At 34.9% G+C, this 18895-nt stretch overlaps 2 protein-coding genes across 3 annotated transcripts in view; one reads left to right on the forward strand and one right to left on the reverse strand.

Moving 5' to 3' along the window:
* Window positions 1-2389, reverse strand: part of faf1 (Fas (TNFRSF6) associated factor 1) — an 83533-nt gene extending 81144 nt beyond the window's left edge. Inside the window, exons 1-2 of the mRNA XM_030132588.1 lie at window positions 2330-2389; window positions 89-157 (exon numbers count right to left, since the gene is read on the reverse strand). Coding sequence (XP_029988448.1) covers window positions 89-157; window positions 2330-2389 — 129 coding nt within the window. The remainder of the gene's footprint in view (window positions 1-88; window positions 158-2329) is intronic.
* A 4236-nt stretch (window positions 2390-6625) lies between these two features.
* Window positions 6626-17366, forward strand: cdkn2c (cyclin-dependent kinase inhibitor 2C (p18, inhibits CDK4)). Of its 2 annotated transcripts, none has more exons than XM_030131545.1 (5): window positions 6626-6760; window positions 8029-8141; window positions 9069-9201; window positions 11106-11479; window positions 16494-17366. In XM_030131545.1, the coding sequence occupies exons 3-4, from the start codon at window positions 9070-9072 to the stop codon at window positions 11472-11474; spliced, it is 501 nt and encodes a 166-aa protein (XP_029987405.1). In that variant the 5' UTR covers window positions 6626-6760; window positions 8029-8141; window position 9069; the 3' UTR covers window positions 11475-11479; window positions 16494-17366. The 2 variants fall into 2 exon arrangements, with proteins under 2 accessions (XP_029987405.1, XP_029987404.1); XM_030131544.1 differs by having other exon boundaries at window positions 9161-9201.
* The last annotated feature ends 1529 nt before the right edge of the window (window positions 17367-18895 follow it).

Raw genomic sequence — 18895 nt, forward strand, 5'->3', positions numbered from 1 at the left:
TGTTGACTGACCTCTTAAAGTTGTACATTAGATAACTAAGCCTGTGTGTCAAAGCGCAAAGCCCAAAGCTTACAGATAATTAACTTACCACTAAGTCCCAGTTATTAAGCTCTAACAGAGTGATTGCCTCTGCAATGTTGTCAATTCCAGTACAAGCCTGTGAATGAAAAAACACAAATGTGACAAGAGAAACAATTGAAATACATGTGTGCTGTTTTTCAACTGGTGCTGTTTGTACAATGCTGTCCAAAAGATGTTGTTTACCTTCAGCTCTGTTGTTAAACAGTGGTTATTAGCATGCATATTCATTTCACAGGCCGTTTCTTAAAATACAACAAGAAAACAGTGGAAATATGTGCTTAGTAAGCACACACACACACACACACACATTGATTTTTGTGTACACAAATCAAATAAACAAATGACTCCAACGGGCGAAGGTCAGTATTTAGTGTGATCTTCAATCCCGTGACAAAAAGTGGCCGAAATACATAAAATGTCCGACATGCACTGAAAGAAACCTAGTGTAATAAACCAGAAGATTAGTGCACTAAATCTCATATTTTCTGCGCCAAAGAGTTTAAGACATGTTAAGTGGAAATACTTGCCACTTTGCTCTTTATAAACAGTTTTCTTGTATATTCTCCTTGTATATGGAGAAAGAGAATGTCTATATATGTATGATCTTCATAACTTTGCTAAAACAACAAAAAATTAACAATAGTTTCTAACAGTACTGCATGAAAATCCTTTTAAGGTAAAAGAATAACACCTATAACTACTGAGACCAACAATAACACCAAAAAATATTACTGGTGGAAGAGCTGGAATGCTTCATAAGAACCAAAACTAAAAGAATAAAGCTCTTTTATATAATAGCCTTAATTTTAAATTGTTAGAAAATTTAGTCATTTCCTAAATAAATAAAAACACATAATGCATACTAAATAAGGAGCAGTACACTATTTAAGTTTTAACGTACAAATTATTACCAGCACAGAATTAAAACATATTCTTAATATCCTAAAGTGAAGCTCTGATGCAAGTGCAGCCTTACATCACATATATGATGAGAAAAGTTTCCCGAACACTAGGTGAAAAGATGTCTGATGCTGTGCTTTTAATTACTCTTTAAAAGACGAGGCTTTCCACATCTTTTGCAAATAGCACGTCAAAAAATATTTTTAAAAAAGCAACATTGACCACTTTCTCTGTAAACAGACACAGCAAATAAATAAATTAGTAAGGAGGCAATGAAAGCATTTTAAAGTAATAATACAATAAAGTAAAAAAAAAAAAAAAAAAAAAAAGTAATAAATTATTCAGTATATGTATTTAAAGAAACTGGTCTGTTTCAAGGTCTAACCAATCGTTACACAAACTGCCACTGTAAAGAGAACATTTCAAAGGTTCCCTTTATGTAGGACACTAATCTAAAATGGGCATCTTCCATAAGAAAAATGTCATGAGACAAGATGTTAGGAATTAAAGCTCGACAGGTTTTAAATGCCTGAAATCATACACTCACATTCAACAACCAAAACGCATTATTAAAAAAATGAATAAATGTTTTCACTCGCATTGGATAAGAATATTAATAAAGTTAAATTGGAAAGGAGAGGGCGGAGAAGACAATACAACAAAAGACCAACAGTGAATTTATATAATGTAGCTGCATAATAAATAATATCGTTGCATAAAATTTTAGCTCTGTTTACATAGTTTAAACAGCTAAGCCGCATGTTAAAACGAGTAACTACATATAACACAGTTACAGGTATAACACAAACACATGGCTATTTGTGTTCTATCATATTTAGCACGACAACGGAGTTAAACGAATAGTGGTAGAGGACCGATGTTAGGTTTGCTCCATTTCGGTCGTTTTACGTCTCCTCAACAAACACTTGTCTTCTCTACGATTCGGGTTTTACATTTGTTATTATATAAGGGATGACAAGTTCTGAGGTATCTACCAACTACATCCATGTAAACAAGTTGACAAGTATTGTGACCGCTGCAGGTCTACCTTAACCTGTAAAAATGATCATCTATCAAGAAAGTAAATAACATTTATTCTACTGTTAAGAACCGCAACTTTGGGGAGTCATTATGTAGTTATCGGACTGAGAGCTGCTAAGTACATTTTAATTCAGTTAGCAGGCTGTTTGTTAGCTCAGTGTGCTAGCTACAGACACCGCTCATGTTTGCTGTTTACGAAGCCTGTCAGTACGTGTGTTCTCCCCTTAACAGCACTTCACGACGATTTAAACAGCAGACACATTACACTTCTAACTACATAAAGTCTGGTACATGGAAAGACACACACCTGAAAGTCAGCCAGAATCATTTCTCTGTCCATGTTGCTATCGCCGCTGTCGGAGGCCATGGCAATGACTGGCTAAATACAATTCTTCTTCCAGTGGCTCTCGTCGCTTTCTCGCCTCACAGAGGGACACTTAACGATCATAAAACACTTTTTTCAGACGTGGCGACAAGACAGAGGCTGAAAAATTGGAAATGTCAAACTTTGTCAGGATTTAACAGCTACAAATATTGAAAATTTTGTAAAGTAACGTTAGAGTGCTCAGTTATCTCCTATCATTATTGTCAGCAGCCCATTGCTTTACGGCTAACGTAAAGTGGCCGCAGATGCTGTAAAACCTGGATGCTGTCGTGTGCTTAACTTCTAGTAACCCTCTGTGGCTGCGTTTATAGGCTGTATGTGGCCTTTAATAATAGAACAGATATATAGAATAGAATAGAATAGAATAGAATAGAATAGAATAGAATAGAATAGAATAAGCTTTATTGTCATTGCAAATACCACTGTACAGTGCAACAAAATGTGTTTTTATGTTCTGTAACATGCTCATAGTGAAATAAACATATCAATTAGCTAAAAGAACAGTCAAGAGTAAAAAATATAAATATAAAATAAAATCAGTCAAGCAAAAAAACAAACAAACTTCATAGTATGCAAGAATCTGCAAAGTTGACAGCCCTGGGCAGCTGACTTTTGAAGAAGGCTAAATCCAATCCAATCCAATTTTATTTATGGAGCACTTTAAAACAACCCCGGTGGACCAAAGTGCTGTACAGAAGACTAAAAGCACAATTAGAATTAATAAAAGCATTACAAAACATTAATATCAAATAAAAATAGATAAATAAAACAAGCTGAAATACAAAAACAGAAACAAAATGTCAACATTGGACAAGTGTTAAAAGGCCGAGGAGAACAGGTAGGTTTTAAGCAGAGGTTAAAAACCAGACAAAGAGGAGGCCTGTCTGATATGCAGAGGCAGGTTAAATTTAGAATTAGAAAAGATGAAGACATTTTAATCAGTGATGATTATCCAAGTTGTTATTTTGTTCCAAAGGTTTCAGTAACATCACTGTTCCTCTATTATAGACTTGTTTGAGCTTCATATCAAAATTAGATATCCAGCCATTTAATCACATTGGTTAGACTAGATATATCATATTAAGTTGTTCCATATTTGTATCATATTGTGGCCAAACTGTATCTGTCAAAACTGGAGCAAATAAAATAACAGGACAGTCTAAATGATAAAGGGGCAAATTTGTTGTTTTCTGGGAACCCAGACTAACAAAAACTCATCACAGAGTGCCATAACATGCCGATTTTTACTGTCCAACGGGAGAGGTAAACTAAGATAAGAGAGGATTCAGAAACAGTTGCTTCAGTTCAATTGAAAGCTTAGTGTGAAATCATGACTTTAAGAAAAAAACCAGAAAAAAACAAACAACAGTGGACTCACTTGTCTTTTTAGTAACTCTAAAGTAAATATGAAAAAGAATTGATGTCATCGGTGTAATTTTTGTTTCAAAGGAGATTTTAATTCAGAGAAACACTGTTACAATGAATCTCATCAGGTGTTTCCAATAAACTTTTAGATACAGGCTCCAACATCTTCAAAACTGTTGCCAGGGTTCGTACCTAAAGCAAATCCCCACAATCCATCACTCTCACCTTTATCCACCTACACTGGCTCCCATCAACCAACCAACCAATCAATCAACCAACCAACCAACCAATCAATCAACCCACCAACCAACCAATCAATCAATCAATCAATCAGTTCTGCATCAACAATAAGGCCCTCCTCCTCACCTGGCCAGGTGTCCCACCATATTTTAATCACATGTCCTCACTTCCCACATATTAAGGCAATGTGCTATAATTTGACGCTTGGGCGAAAGTGTGGTATGAGTCAAGTTTCCATATAAATACAAATTTTAAATGAATTTTAGAAGATCTGGGGGAAAATTAATTTGTGTTTTTCTATCTACTGCTGTTGTGTGGATATTAGTTTTTTCACAGCGATCAGCAGTAGATGCATGTTAGTGACTTCATGTTTTTACTGTGCATGGTAAAAGGCCTGGACTAAAACTGAAACAGTAGTAATAATACTTATCAAGATCTTCTATTTTCTGCACCAGTTGAAAATGGAACAAAAAGCTGAAAAATGTCCTCATTACACAAGAACTGTGCAACTTCTGCTTTTCTTTATGCTCACTGTATAAACTCAGTGTGGAACAGAGGTGTTATGACCTTAAAACATCACAATCTCAGTCCAGCTCAAACATCTACACATTTTACATCATTTTCAAGTTATTTCAGGGCAAAGTAAATATAAAATGTATGTAAAAAATGTGCAAGGTTCAGATCATTGCCTTATTGGCCGGCATTCACATCATGAAAGCAAACAACATAAATACAACCTGAGTTCTTCAACTTTGTGATTCTTTTTCACCAGCAGGTTGAGAAAATGTGAAGTGTGAAACAGATCTGAGAGGCCAAACTTTACTCTTTCATATTGGCAGCCTTACTGCTCAATTCAGATGTACTGCTCCAAACTGATTTAAAAAAAAAAAAAAAAAAAGTTCATTATTATTTCTTAAGGAGGCCAATATCAGTTTCCAGTGTGAATTGGTCACAGTCCTGAACTGACCGTCATCCATTGAAAACGGTTTCTTCACTAACACACACGGTGAAAATACACCACTACAAATAAAAGTTGTGCCTTCAAAACCTTACCTTTACGTACAAATATGCAAGTGCACCAATTTTCATTGTGCAGTTAAAATCAGAATCAGAAATACCAAGTATACCTGTTTTGTCATCTTGTACAATGAGATTTGCTGTGTAAAATCCTAAAAACAACACCACTATATATATATATACATATATATATATATATATATATATATATATATATATATATATATATATATATATATATAAATATATATATATATATATATATATATATATATATATATATATATATATATATATATATATATATATACACACACACACACACACACACACACACATACATACATACATACATACATGATACACTTAGACTAGGAAGATTATTACTGTAATTAATTATTTAAGGAGAAGGGGAGGGAGTTTATAAGTTATGCTTCTTCTCACTCCTTTTTGAATATGTATTATATGTCTTATGTCTTATATTTAAGTGTTTAGTTAATTAATTTTCTTCTGTTTTGACATTCATATTCAAAATAATCCATCCATCAATCCATCCATCCATCCATCCATCCATACATACATACATACATACATACATACATACATGCACACATACATGCATACACACACGAATAATAGTAAAATAAAAAAGGGGGGGGGGGGGGGGGCATCAGCAGTGTAGAGGCTTCAATGGGCTCTGATACTGATCAGTACTGAGATTCTGACAGTTGGTGATGATGATGAGGTGATGGTGATATAGAGGAGGTGGGAGCAGGAGAAAGGGCTTGTCCCTGTGGATGTTTTGCTATTATTATGTATGTTGGTTTTGGCTTCATTTTACTGCTGAATTTCTACATATGTTGTATTTTACGGCTGTAGACGTTTAAAGTTGGGCTTTCTTGAGCGACACTGTGTTATCTTTGTGACATAAAATTCGCGTGAATTATAATCTGAAACTGAAAGTTGAAACTGAAGTTCAAGTTGTGAAAATCACATTCATATTCACACCCGTCCAACTGTAAAAGATGAGAATCCATGAAAAGATCAAATGCTATTATGCTAAAGCTAATGATATGAGGAACGGTTCAGAGGTCCAGTATTTCATGCGGTGTGAATGCAGCCTTCGGGCCTTGTTGGGATCTGATATCCTTATGTATTAAAAGAGAAGAACGCAAGCCTTCAGTCGAAGGTATGACAGTATACGACACCACACTGGTAATGTCCACATCTCTGCACCACAGGGCGTCCGTTACAACGTCCGGTCGCTAGAGGGCATTTTACTACAAGGAAAATGAAATACTGTGCCGACAACCCAGACGGAACATCATTCTATTTGAAAATACAGTTGAAAACAGAACTGACTGACTATATGTCTCATCATATGTCACATCCATCTCATGCGCTGATGTTTGAGTTGCAGCATCCTTCGTCCCAGTGAAAATGTCTATGTGTTTTGTTTTGTTTTTCCAGGGGTCCCTTAAGGCCAGAGTCCCGCCTCATTCAGCTCTTATCCAATCATGCCATCTCTTCGTTTTTTGGTAACTATTTCAAAAATTATTGAACAGCGAGAGCTTTGCAAACATCCGACTTCCTCCACAGCCAGTCTCTCTTTTGCGATGTTAGAGACGAGATTTGAGCAGAAGCGGGTCCACCATGAATTTGGACAAAAACGTGATAGGAATCTGACGGGGCATCTCTGTGGTTTAACGGCAGAGGAAACCGCTGAAATCGGTATGACTGTTTTTGTTTTGTGTTGCTTTTTCCTGAAAATGACAGTAAAGGTTGTCTGTCAAAGAGCTGTCAGCCTCTGTCATTTCCACTCGTTCTGCGTCACATAATCGAACCGCAACGGCCGCTACATTTATTTATTTGTTTGTTTTTGTTTTGGATTTTTTTTTTTGTTTGTTTTTGGTCTATTTATTTATTTTATTTTATTTTATTTTATTTATTTATAATAGCATCTTTTCAAAACGCGCGGGAAGTGAATCCAAATGACTATGGTGCGTAAATGTACCTGGTTTTACGCAGGATATTTATTCACCAAGCTACTTACTCAGATGATATTTGTTTAGAGGAAACAGATTTCTTTTTAGCGCTCAGCTCGGAGAGACTGATAGGCTGTTACCTAAAAGCAGATGTTATATTCTGTATGTCTTAAGCCATCGTTAGATTTGTTGTTTTGAGTTTAATACACGTTTCTGTATCGTGATACAACCGGAAATATACTTTAATATGTTTAGAATTGTGAGTAGCCTACTTGTTGCAATATTTAGTGTGGTCTGCCTATTGAATTTAACATGTCTTAATGTTTTTTTAAGCAGAAAGTATCACCCGGTTTTATCACACATCACACGTCAGATATTTCTTATTGTTATCATAGCCTTTTGACATTAGAATAGAGATCACACTTAATATTGACTTTTGCCTGTAGAAGCCATTTAGGTCTGATTTTTTGTGTGTCTCTTGTATATTCTTGTTACTTAATACAACGGGTTGTAGATAGTAAACACCTTTGCGCATTGCTGTAGATTTTCTGAATTTTGTCTCGCCGATGTGTGTCTGTCAAGTAATCTGAAAAGATGCAGACAATAGTAAGTAAAGCAGCTCCATAATATTTAGAGTTCGTATGACCGACTTCCTGATTCTGCCGCAAACTATAATTCTATTCTATTCTATCTACATTTTATGTCCGTCTTGCACTTTTGACCCGCAGCTATTCCCACAGCTTTAGGTTATACCATGGTCCAGGCAAATGTGGTAAAAGACTGTTTATTAACGCATCTATTTACAGGAAAATCATTGCCTTAAATCCATCAAATTCGACAGGTTATTGTCTTATTATCCCATCATGATACATAGAACAACATGTGCGCAGTAAGGGTGAACAGTCCAAACTGAGGTCTGCCCCTTTGGCCTCTACTTTTGCATCATTTAGTGAACAGTATATCACCAAAGGTTGCAACTGAGTGTGAATTATACTATTATATTTCTGTGTGTAGGACTAGTTGTGTAATCATCATGAGTGTATGGAGTCGAGACCTGATACACAACAATTGGAGCCCAGAAGACCAACTTTTCAAGTCGAATCAAAGTAAACGTTTGCATCACTCAGGTCAGATATTAATGCAATAATTATTAAGTCAATGGAGAGATGAAATAATTATTTTGCTACTCAGACCGTTTGTTTTGCTATTATTATTTAACAGGTCTAATGATTATGATCTGCATTATATATTCACTGTTGCCCATAAAGTTTAGAATAAAATATTTTTACCTCTTCTCGTGAATGATTGTGACAATGTGGTTTATTCTTGACAAAGTGTAACTGGGACTCAGTATGGAATCATTGCACCTAGTCAAAGGTGATTAAATAGGAATTAAAAGAGGAATATCTCTGAAAACTACATTATCCCAACTTTAGGGGCACCAGTGAATTTAGTGTATTTTCTTTACTCTGTTGTGTTAAAGGTTGACTGATGAGAAGAGATAATGAGTTAAATATGCACCTGGTGAAGTTAGTCATAGTGAGCATTTCAGTGCAGAATTTAGTCAATGCACTGTGTGTTTTCATTTGATGATATAGTTAAATGATTTGTCACGATTTGTGTTGACTCATTTTTGTTAGTAATTTAGCACAGGTTATTATTTTAGTTTATTAGCCGTTTATTATTATTCTTGATTGAGCTCTTGAATTGCAACACTGTGTGTCCACACTCATGAGCTCATCTGGTAAAAGTGAAAACATAACTTAATCCACCACCTCCTCAATAATTCTCAGTAATTTGCATAAATCATTTCATCTTCTGATTCGTTTTTCAACAGGACATGCTCAAATTCTTTGTAACCTTGTGGATTATTTGTGCAGCAGCAGAGGCTGATTTTGTTGGTCAGGCCCATGCATATGTGATGTAAGGATAGAGGGAGGTGCCTGGTAGTTGGATTTAATTTCCAGGCTGACACTGCTCCTTACCTCACAGTCGACCAAATTCTGGGTCTCCTGACACTTTGATCTGCTTATACATATTTTCTTTTGTAAAAGAATGGCTGACAGGTTACTCATTGAGCAGCTATGCAAAGCCTCTGCCAGTGGAAAGTTATCTGAAGTATTGCTTCTGTTGCAAATGGGAGCAGATGTCAATGGACTGAATGAATACAAGAGAACGGCGCTGCAGGTTGGTACACCATTAATATCTTTATCTGAGGATGTATTTGTCATGGTAGGAAAGATAGTTACCATGTGAGAAGAACACTTCCTTGTCTTTGTGTGTGAATGCAGCTTCAGAATGGCTGGTATTACACTATTTTAGCACTACATATACACCGAGATTGATTTTATACAATTAAATAATTTAAACAAATGAAATTTTTTCTCAAATCAAAGAAATTCCTGTGGGTAAAAACAGGAGAGGAGTTTGGACTTTTTAGGCTTAATTTAAATAAACTGAGCTGTAATAACTAAACATGTTGCCAGGTCACTTTTATATCATTGTAAATCACTTCTGTATGTTAGATTAACCTGATTATTTTGTGTAATAAAATGATAAATATGTGTTTTCTTCATGGAAGATTTTTTTTTTTTTTTTGGTCATTGTAATATTTTAGTTTCACTTTTGATGCATTGTGACAACAAAAAGAACATAGTTTGAACTGTAATAAACAAGAATATTTCAATATTATTGTAATAATAGATACATGATGGGATATTTCGGACACAGAAAGGATATTCGATAGATCACTGGTGAAGGTGTCAAGGTTATAACAAAACAGAGGAAACAAGGAAATGGTGGCTGAAGGCCTTAGTTACAAAATCACCATGTGCCCCACAACCATACACACAGATAAAGGTGGAGCCATGCCTGCATAGTAAAACTAACCATATTAATAACAGGATTCATTATTGTTATAGTCTTAAAAATACAGCATATTAACACTTGAAAATGATTTGTCTTTTTATAGGAAATGTGGCTTAAATGTTAAAACAAAACTCTTTTTGCATCAGTTAAACACTTACCATCTGTAACTGATACTATAAACCTTATGTTAGGACTAGGATTAGTCAAGCAACAGAATATACTTAAGCAATTTGTCAAAAATAAAAAATGATGTACTAAATTCATGGAGTTTAATTTTTGTCTTTTATTCAGTGGTTTTCAATGTAACTCAATGCGCAAAATGAAAGTTCACAGAAAAGTTCTGTGTCATTCTTTTCTACTCAGAACACACTGCTTTAATAGTTGCACTTAAAGGATATTTGTTTACCTCTGTGTTCAGGCTTGTGTGAATGTCACATTCATTCACCCTGTTAAATGGAATTATAAGACCAGAACACTTGTGAGTCATATATGTATTTGCATTTCTAGCCTCACTAAGTACATGCAGGAAAGGATGAAAAACGTAACACAATAACATTCATAGTCAAAACAATAGGCTATGTGTGAAAACTTTGAGTATTTTCTTTAATTTCCCAAATATGAATAAACAAAAGTAAAACCTCTGAATTTTTTGTGACTAACATAAGTCCCCACCTTAGAGGCTTTATTGAAGTCTCATTCCAGATAAATGTTTAAGTCTGTCCTAGTTCTGAGTTTCAGTGATTCTGAAATCAGTCCAAAGTAAATGTTCATAAAATAGATGTGCATAAATGAAAGGTGATTAATGAATTTATCACTGACCTGAAAAAGTGTCTCCTTAACTTTTCAGCTGAATTTTGCATAAACAAGGACGGTTTAATGAACTCACTCGAAAAAGGAACATATTAGTGCAGGAAGTGTTTGACACAGAGTTCTTGAGGCCGACTCCACAACTTGCACTTGTTTTTCTTAATCTGCTCGTAAATGTCATTATTTTATGGCCTACTAATTGTTAATTGTGTCTGTTAGCTATTTGTGTTTTAACTGTGTAATCTGGAAACTGTGTTTTGTATTTGCTGCTGCCTCTTGGCCAGAATTCCCGTGTAAAATAGGTTCATACTCTCAATGGGATTTTCCTGGTTAAATAAAGGTTAATGAAAATATATAATTATCATGGACGCACATTGACCGTCTCCTCTCCATCCTGTCTGCCTGTCTGTCTGTAGGTGGTCATGCTGGGTCACACCCCCCTCGTCGAGGCCCTCTTAGATGCAGGCGCAGACCCGACCGTGCGCGATCCCGTGCTGAGCCTCACGGTGTTGCACGACGCCGCGCGCGAAGGCTTCGTGGATACCGTGCGCGTGCTGGCGGACCACCGCAGCGTGGACGTGAACGCCGTCGACGCCAAAGGTAACCTTCCTCTCCACCTGGCCGCCAGAGAGGGTCACGTGGACGTGGTCCAGCTGCTGATTGGACGCACCGCAGACCCCCGGGCCCCCAACGGGGCGGGCCACACCGCCGGACAACTGGCCCGGTGTCACCGGAGGACGGAGACGGCCCAGTTCATAGACGGGTTCCTGAGGTCACCCCAGTAGAAGACGTGAGTCCGTCGTGTCCAACATTAATTACTAAAATAGAATTAGAAGCACACGAAACTCCATCCACTATAGATCTACAATTTAGAATCAGTCTGAAAATGGAAACGCACAAGTTCAGTACACAATACTCTAATGTAGGGTGAAATGAATACAACTCCTTTTTTTTTTTTGTTTTAGTGTAAAAAAAAAAACAATAACAAACATTTATATAAAAATGTTAAAATTTACAAGCTATCCTTTCACAAAAAAATGTGAATTACCTGAACAAATATGACCAGCCTGAAATGTCGAGAAGAGCAATTTTAACACTCAGTTACTAAATGTTTTGTGCCTTTGCAAATCCTCAGAGATCTGTAAATTGTAATGCTTATATGTGTAAATGATAGACTGAGGTATCCTACTGTAATATTGTTGAAATTTCACCTATCTTACAAAATTTCAGGTGCTTTTGGTTGTTCATGTTATTCACATTTTTTAAAGCATACTATAGATTGAAATATTTTTCATTATGTAATTAAATTTTTTTTTTCAATGTATTATTTTACTGGTCTGGCCCAGTTGAGCTCAAGTTGGGCTGAATGCGGCCCCTGAGCTAAAATGAGTTTGACACCCATGCTCTAATGAATGCACACAAATACTGTTTTAAAAGCATGGATTTCATGAATGTGGGCCTATAGCAAATGCATTAAAACTAGAAAGGAATCACACACCAAGATTAAACTAGATGTCAACGGGATCATAACCATCCAATGCTAATTCACTCAAGATTTGACTCTGCAAAGAGTTATTAAAATGTGAAAGAAATCTGCACAAAGATAAACGTCTCCTGGGGCTTTGACCTCTGAGGACATGTATGGACACGTTAATATTAAATTAGAATTAAACCAGTTTTTCTTTCTTTCTTTTACTGTTTTTTTTTTTTTTTAATTATTGTTTTGTTTGCTTGTTTTTTACTTTGGGAGATTTTTTTTTCCTGATCTTGACATTTGACCTTGAATGGCCAAAATGTAATCATTAACCAAACAAATAAACAAGAAAAGATGCATCAGGACAGTTTTGTTTTTTTTGTTTCTGTGGATGTGCTGCTTCTAGGCAAAGGGCGGTAGAAACTGAACCTCCTTAGGTTATAAAGAGGTAAAATCACTCTATAACATATTCAAATGTGTCTCCTTCAGTTCATTTAATCCACTCAGATATCTGAAGGCACAAAGGTGGATATTCCACCTTCAGGAACTTTTATTACTTGGAATTTATTTACCTGGGTAAAAGAATTCCTCGTAATCTGCAAGGCTTTATGTTTCCATCACACCTCAACGTTCCGGGGAATCTAAAAAATTCAGGTAATTTTGGTGGAGAAGTATGAGTTTTTCAAAATCCCTGGAAACGTCTTATTGGTTTTATGACAGGATGATATAAAACACCTCAGGGTTTGGGTATATTCATATTGGCCACGGTGACGTTTCACTCTCACATAAACCCAGTACTGAAAAGTATGAAGTGACTCATATTTTATAGACGTCCTTATAATAAAATACACAGTTGAGTAACGCCCTGGTCTCATAACAAAACTCCCATTCACATTCTGTTATTTTTCAGTCTGGACCAAAACATATTATCTGTAAAATCGTATGAGTATTGATTGACCCAATAAAAGCCAGTTTTAAATGGACAAGATGAGGGTCTCAGTGACCTTTGAAATTAAAACGCTGGACCATGAGGCTGGAAATTCACCCACTTCATCTCAGGAATGAAACAAACTGTCCCTGATTTGATAAACTTTGTGATCCCAGTTACATAAAAGAACTAATCACACTATATCGAGACTATAAACAAAAACAACAACTAACAAAACCTTCACCAACAACAGAACAAACAGGAGAGAAAGTCTGACTCACTGATAGTTTTCATTTAATTTAACCCATAAAGACCCACTATTATAGTCACAATTTCCAAATGATTTTTTTGTTTTTCCCAAGTGATTTATCACAATTTATTGTAATATTATCCTCTGCATTTTGCATTTTTCAGTTTAAATTGTGTATTTTCTATATTTGATTTACTGATCATATCGATATTCATAAAAGCTCAGAGTAATTTCAAAAGTTATTACATCAAGTCAGAAAAAAAATAGGAAGTGACATTTTTCAGCAAAATATATAATTAACTGAACGTATAAACAAGTGTCTCCATCTACCATCATTTATCAAACTCCATTGGTTTTACTGGTGAATCAGTGTTGTAGAAGATTACAATGTTTCCACGTTCACTGGAGCCTCTAAAGGTCCAAATGGTCATATTTGAATATCTGATTACTGTATGGTTTTGGTCAGTGGTGGATGTTTGGGTCTTTATGGGTTCATTTATTTTAGAAAGAAAATATGAGTTACTGTGACAGAAATGCTTTTCACAAAGGATTTAGTTTTTGTTCTGTTATTGTTAAATGTTTTTGACTGCACAGGTGTTAAAGAGCAAAACAAATTCAACACTATGTGAAAAAAATTGGGAATGTACGGAAAATGCACATAACAACAGAAAGATCTTCAGATAATGAAAAAGACATAGCAAAAATACAGTTTTTATTTATCAGTCAGCTTCATCATATTACTAAAATCCTGCAGCACGTTTCAAAAAAGTTTGGACTATTATTCCTGTTTTCTTTAATGGTCTCATTGGAATTCTTCAATTATTTTAAATCAATGACAGGGAAATAAAAGGGAGATGAGGTAAATTAGAGGAAAGAGAGTTAAGTTTATTTGCGCCCAAAGTTTGGTTAAACCTTGAAAAACATTAACACATTGGAGCTCGAACTGAACCAAACATTAGTCACCTGTCAGACCAGGTAGAGTCTAGATGTGGATCAGCGTCATCATCCATGACGCAGACACATGTTTAAGCCTGTTTGTGTTTTTGTCACATACTGTCATATCTTTAGCCTCATAACATAATATAGTCATACACTATATGGACAAAAGTATTGGGACATGTTGAATTCAAGTGTTTGTTTTCTAACAGGGGTCTGGGATACTAAATGACAAATGTCATAACATAGTTTTATATTGTTATAAATTTCATTGCACTGCATTGGTTAGTTTTGTTTAAAGTGTTATCTTTGTTTCCAAAATGCCTCAGAGATGGTTTTTAATTAATTTCTCTCAACATTGATTTTTTTTGTTTGTTTGTTTGTATCCATGACTATGATTTTAAATGTTCTACCTCTAAATTTGTAAAATAAATAAATAAATAAATTATTCATTCATTTATTTATTTATTTATTTTTCATGCTTTGACAGTAAATAAAACATTTCTACCACAACTGACCATCTACTTTCTTCACATCTCACTTAGGAAGAAAAATGTCCCATTAAACTTTAAGAAAGTATTGATGTCATCATGGCTATAGCTGTAAGATGTCCTGTTTATGCTGATTTGACGTATAAACATCAATATTAATAATCAGTATGATATTTACCACAATATAAAACTATATTATGACATTTGTCATTATTGTTTTGTAGTCCATACCCCTGTTAGAAAAGAAAGACGTGTCCCAGTACTTCTGTCCATATAGAGTATATAACTTAGGCAACTATGCTATGAGGTTAACGATATCCATTTGCTGGTCCTAAAAAGTTTCGATCAGATGAGTTGGAACATGCTGTGTAAGACGACATCAGTGGTGGTTTAATTTCCTTCCTCCTTTAATTTCCCGTTCCTGGTGCACACGCGCACCATTCCTTGGTTAAAACCCTGTATTAAATCCTGTATTAAACACTTTCTGCTGTTACCAAAGTATTAAATTCACTCCTTTTATTAATATTTAAAGACAGTTTCAATGGTGAGCGTGCGCCTCGGTGTATTTTTGGTCGTTTCTGCTTCTACTTGTGGTGGAAACGTCTTTATTTAGTTTACGTCAAAGCAAATCACAAAAAACACATACACACCGGGTGAAAATCCAAAATCCAATAGAATATGTGGCTTTGAGGCCAAGAGTTGTATCTGTGATTATTATTGGCGTCTCTACACGGACACAGTTCAGTTCGAAGAAATTAGACGCAAACGTCGAAAACATCCGTTCGCATGTGCGAGTGGATCCTAAAGGCCTTTTCTTTAGGGGCGTGGTTTGTCCAGTGCGCAGGATTTAGTATTTACATATTATGTCACATCTTCCTCCTCTGCTGAGCGTCAGTAATGACTAGAGTTAAAACGGTGACTCCTCTAGGTGATGGAATGAGTCCAGTCGAACCCGTCCAACCATAAGATAAGATGGACGGTCTTTATTTTCCTGAGCAAAAGAAAAGAGTCACGAAAATAAACTATCAGAAGCACTTCCGAGAGAAACTGGAAAAAATATTTTTTTAAAAATTAATAACTTATTAATAAGTAAATAAATAAATAAAAAATATTTGCTGTTCAGAGGTGGAGGGTCCAGCACCGACACTCAACTGTTAAATGTGTTTTGTTTTTTTTTCTCTTTGGTTTCCTGCAGAAATTCAGAGTAAGATTCTGCTTAAATGCAGAAAAGACAAAAAAAGCACTCGGAAAGCGCAGACCTCCGCCAAGACAAATCTGCCCCCCCCCCCCATTACCGCCACCAAAATTTAATCATTTCTTCCTTGTGCCAGTATCAACATTTCATGAAAATTTCATGAAAATCCGTTCGTAACTTTTTGAGTTATCTTGCTAACAAACAAACACGCACGCGAACACACAAAGCAAAGTGATCACAATACCTCCTGGCGGAGGTAAAAAAAAAAAATAGGCTACTTCAGATATCAGCATATTTTATAAGAACCTATAGGCCTATAAAAAAGGAATGAAAATGACATTGTAATTATATTAATTGTAATAATCAGCTTTTCATTAAATCAAGTATTTTACTGGGTGTTCAACAGTAAAATTTTGGACTGTTGTAAAATGTTTTAATTTCATTGGACCTCTGTATTACACTACTTTATTTTGAACTATGTTTGAATAAGGACATATGAGTTAAACAAGTCTCTTACTTGTCATTCACAGTTTACAAAACAAGGAAGAAAAAAGAAGACGAAGAGTTTTACCATTCTGGGAACTTTATTAAAATGCTCTTTTTTATGATTTGACATTTTTAAAATTATTTTGTGTTTAATATGGTTGTATAAATTGATCATTTGTAATTAGGGTCACTATTATGGTGTCTTTATTTCAGCATTAATAATGTAACATTCTAAAATTGCACTTTTTAAGGAACATTTGTGCCGATAAATATCTCCCCACACATATATTAATGTCAGAATGTGATATTTTTATTCCAGAAACAACATAATGAGTTTCTGATGTGCCCTAACATTAAACACAGAAAACAAAATGCGACAGATGAAGTTTTGTTTTTATTTTGTTCTTAACCAGAGCTAAAATAAATAAAGTAATAGTCTGTTGACCTACTAACACCTACAGCACTGTTTTACAAAGCATTTGTACGGCATAATCAAGAGATGAATGAATGTTGTGCTGGGATTTTTTTTTTTTTTTTTTATAGTTGCAAGAAATATTTATTTACATGTGACAAATATATACTGATGTTATGCATTATGGTGGCAGAAAAGTTGAAAAGGTGATGGAAAAGAATAATAAAAGAGATAAAATAAAGAAGAGGAAAGCAGAAGAAATGATTTTTTTTTTTAAAGCAAATGACTGAATGAATTATTGTTATGAATATTATAAATGGGTAAGTTGAATGTGGCAATATAATGATATAATGCAGGGGACTTTCATGGGGATTTTTGCTTTTGCTTCAGTTTATTTGATATTCACATGAAACAGACAACAGTTCACAATATTTGTCAAGAACTGAAAATGACATTGTTCCCTTTCTAGTATCAAAACAGGAAATAAATGTCAGAGTGGCAGTTGTATTCTGTGTCAATTTGTCATTCTTCTGTAGCATATGTGTAATTATACTTTAAAACAAAGGCTTCACAAGCATCTAAAGACATATCAGAGCGTCGAATACAAGCAGACATTGAACTTTACTTTGGAGTAAAAGCAAAGAAAAAAATCCACTTAAAAACAGGTTACAATACTAAATCTGTGTCTTCTGTGCTTTACAGTTACAACTGAAGCTCTGTCATCATTTAGACACATGTTTATGCATTCATTTTGCACTGACAGACCATCAGTACAGAGTCATTTCCCCTGAGTGTCGATTAAACAGGAAGTCTGTGTTTGGTTTCAAAAGCTCAGACATTTTTAACGGCCTCTCATTACACTTCACACGTGACATTGTCACATGTGAACACAATCACAATTGTCACATGAATTAGGACACAGCTTTTCAAAGAAATTTTGTTCCGCTGTGGCAACAGGCCCCAGGTTTTGTACACAGGCTTTGTTATAAATGGGATTTGTAAAGATATTACAGGTTTCTTATGTGCAAATGTGAAGTAAAAATCTGCATAAAACAACTGAAATAGCCTGAATAATTAAGGATCCTGGGACTGTTTTGACCCTTTTCTTTAGTTTTCCTTAGTAAACCAAACATGTATCCTGCAGTAGCCTACAGCTGCTAAATGTCAGTGTGAAAACTACTGCAGCTGTATGTGACATTTATATGACATTTAGTCTCCAGTACAACCATCCCAGCAAGTCAGACAGTCGTATCATGTCAAAAATACACATATCTAATCTTAAACTACTCAGAATAAAGCTTATTTATAGTTCACTTATTTTTTTAATGTGGCTTTTTTTTTTTTTTTTTTTTAATTTTACAGTGATTATGTCACACTTGCTAACACACTAGTCTAATAATTAGTTACAAACCTGTGTATTTTCTTTAAAGGGATTATTATAAACTGATAAAGTATGGGAAGTCTACCAGATGGAACAAATAACGTACTCTCTAAGACTACAAAAAGAACTATTTTGTACCAGATGGAACCTCATGATCTCCTAATTAATTCAATGAAAGTCTTGTAATGCCACTAGTATACTGCACCTTTCCCACTATGATAATGAGACAGGCACCCCACCTACTTATCTACAGGTGTACGTGCACGCACACATGTACCATACCACACCATAATGCTTAACAATGATGTTCATATGTTTTTTGTTTGTTTTGTTTTTTCAAAAAATGTACTGATTTACTGCTGTAAAAGTAAACTGTTTCTTTTGACATTGTGACACTTGCTGACAGCTTGACATTTATTAGAAATATTTGTCTTTGGAGAGATTTAGATTGAAAATCTGAAATTGCAATACAAAGATGTATGGGTTGTGTAAAATCAAAAAAATCTAAATAAACAATAAGTGGAGAAAAAAAAACAACATTCAGGTTATTACATTAAAATTATCACAGCCATTGGGGATGTTAGTCATCACTCCTGTGTGTCTGTCAACAGAATTACACAAAAACTATTAAATCTATTTTTTATTAAACATGG

The sequence above is a fragment of the Sphaeramia orbicularis genome, chromosome 4, assembly GCF_902148855.1.
Source record: "Sphaeramia orbicularis chromosome 4, fSphaOr1.1, whole genome shotgun sequence".
NCBI lineage: Eukaryota > Metazoa > Chordata > Actinopteri > Kurtiformes > Apogonidae > Sphaeramia > Sphaeramia orbicularis.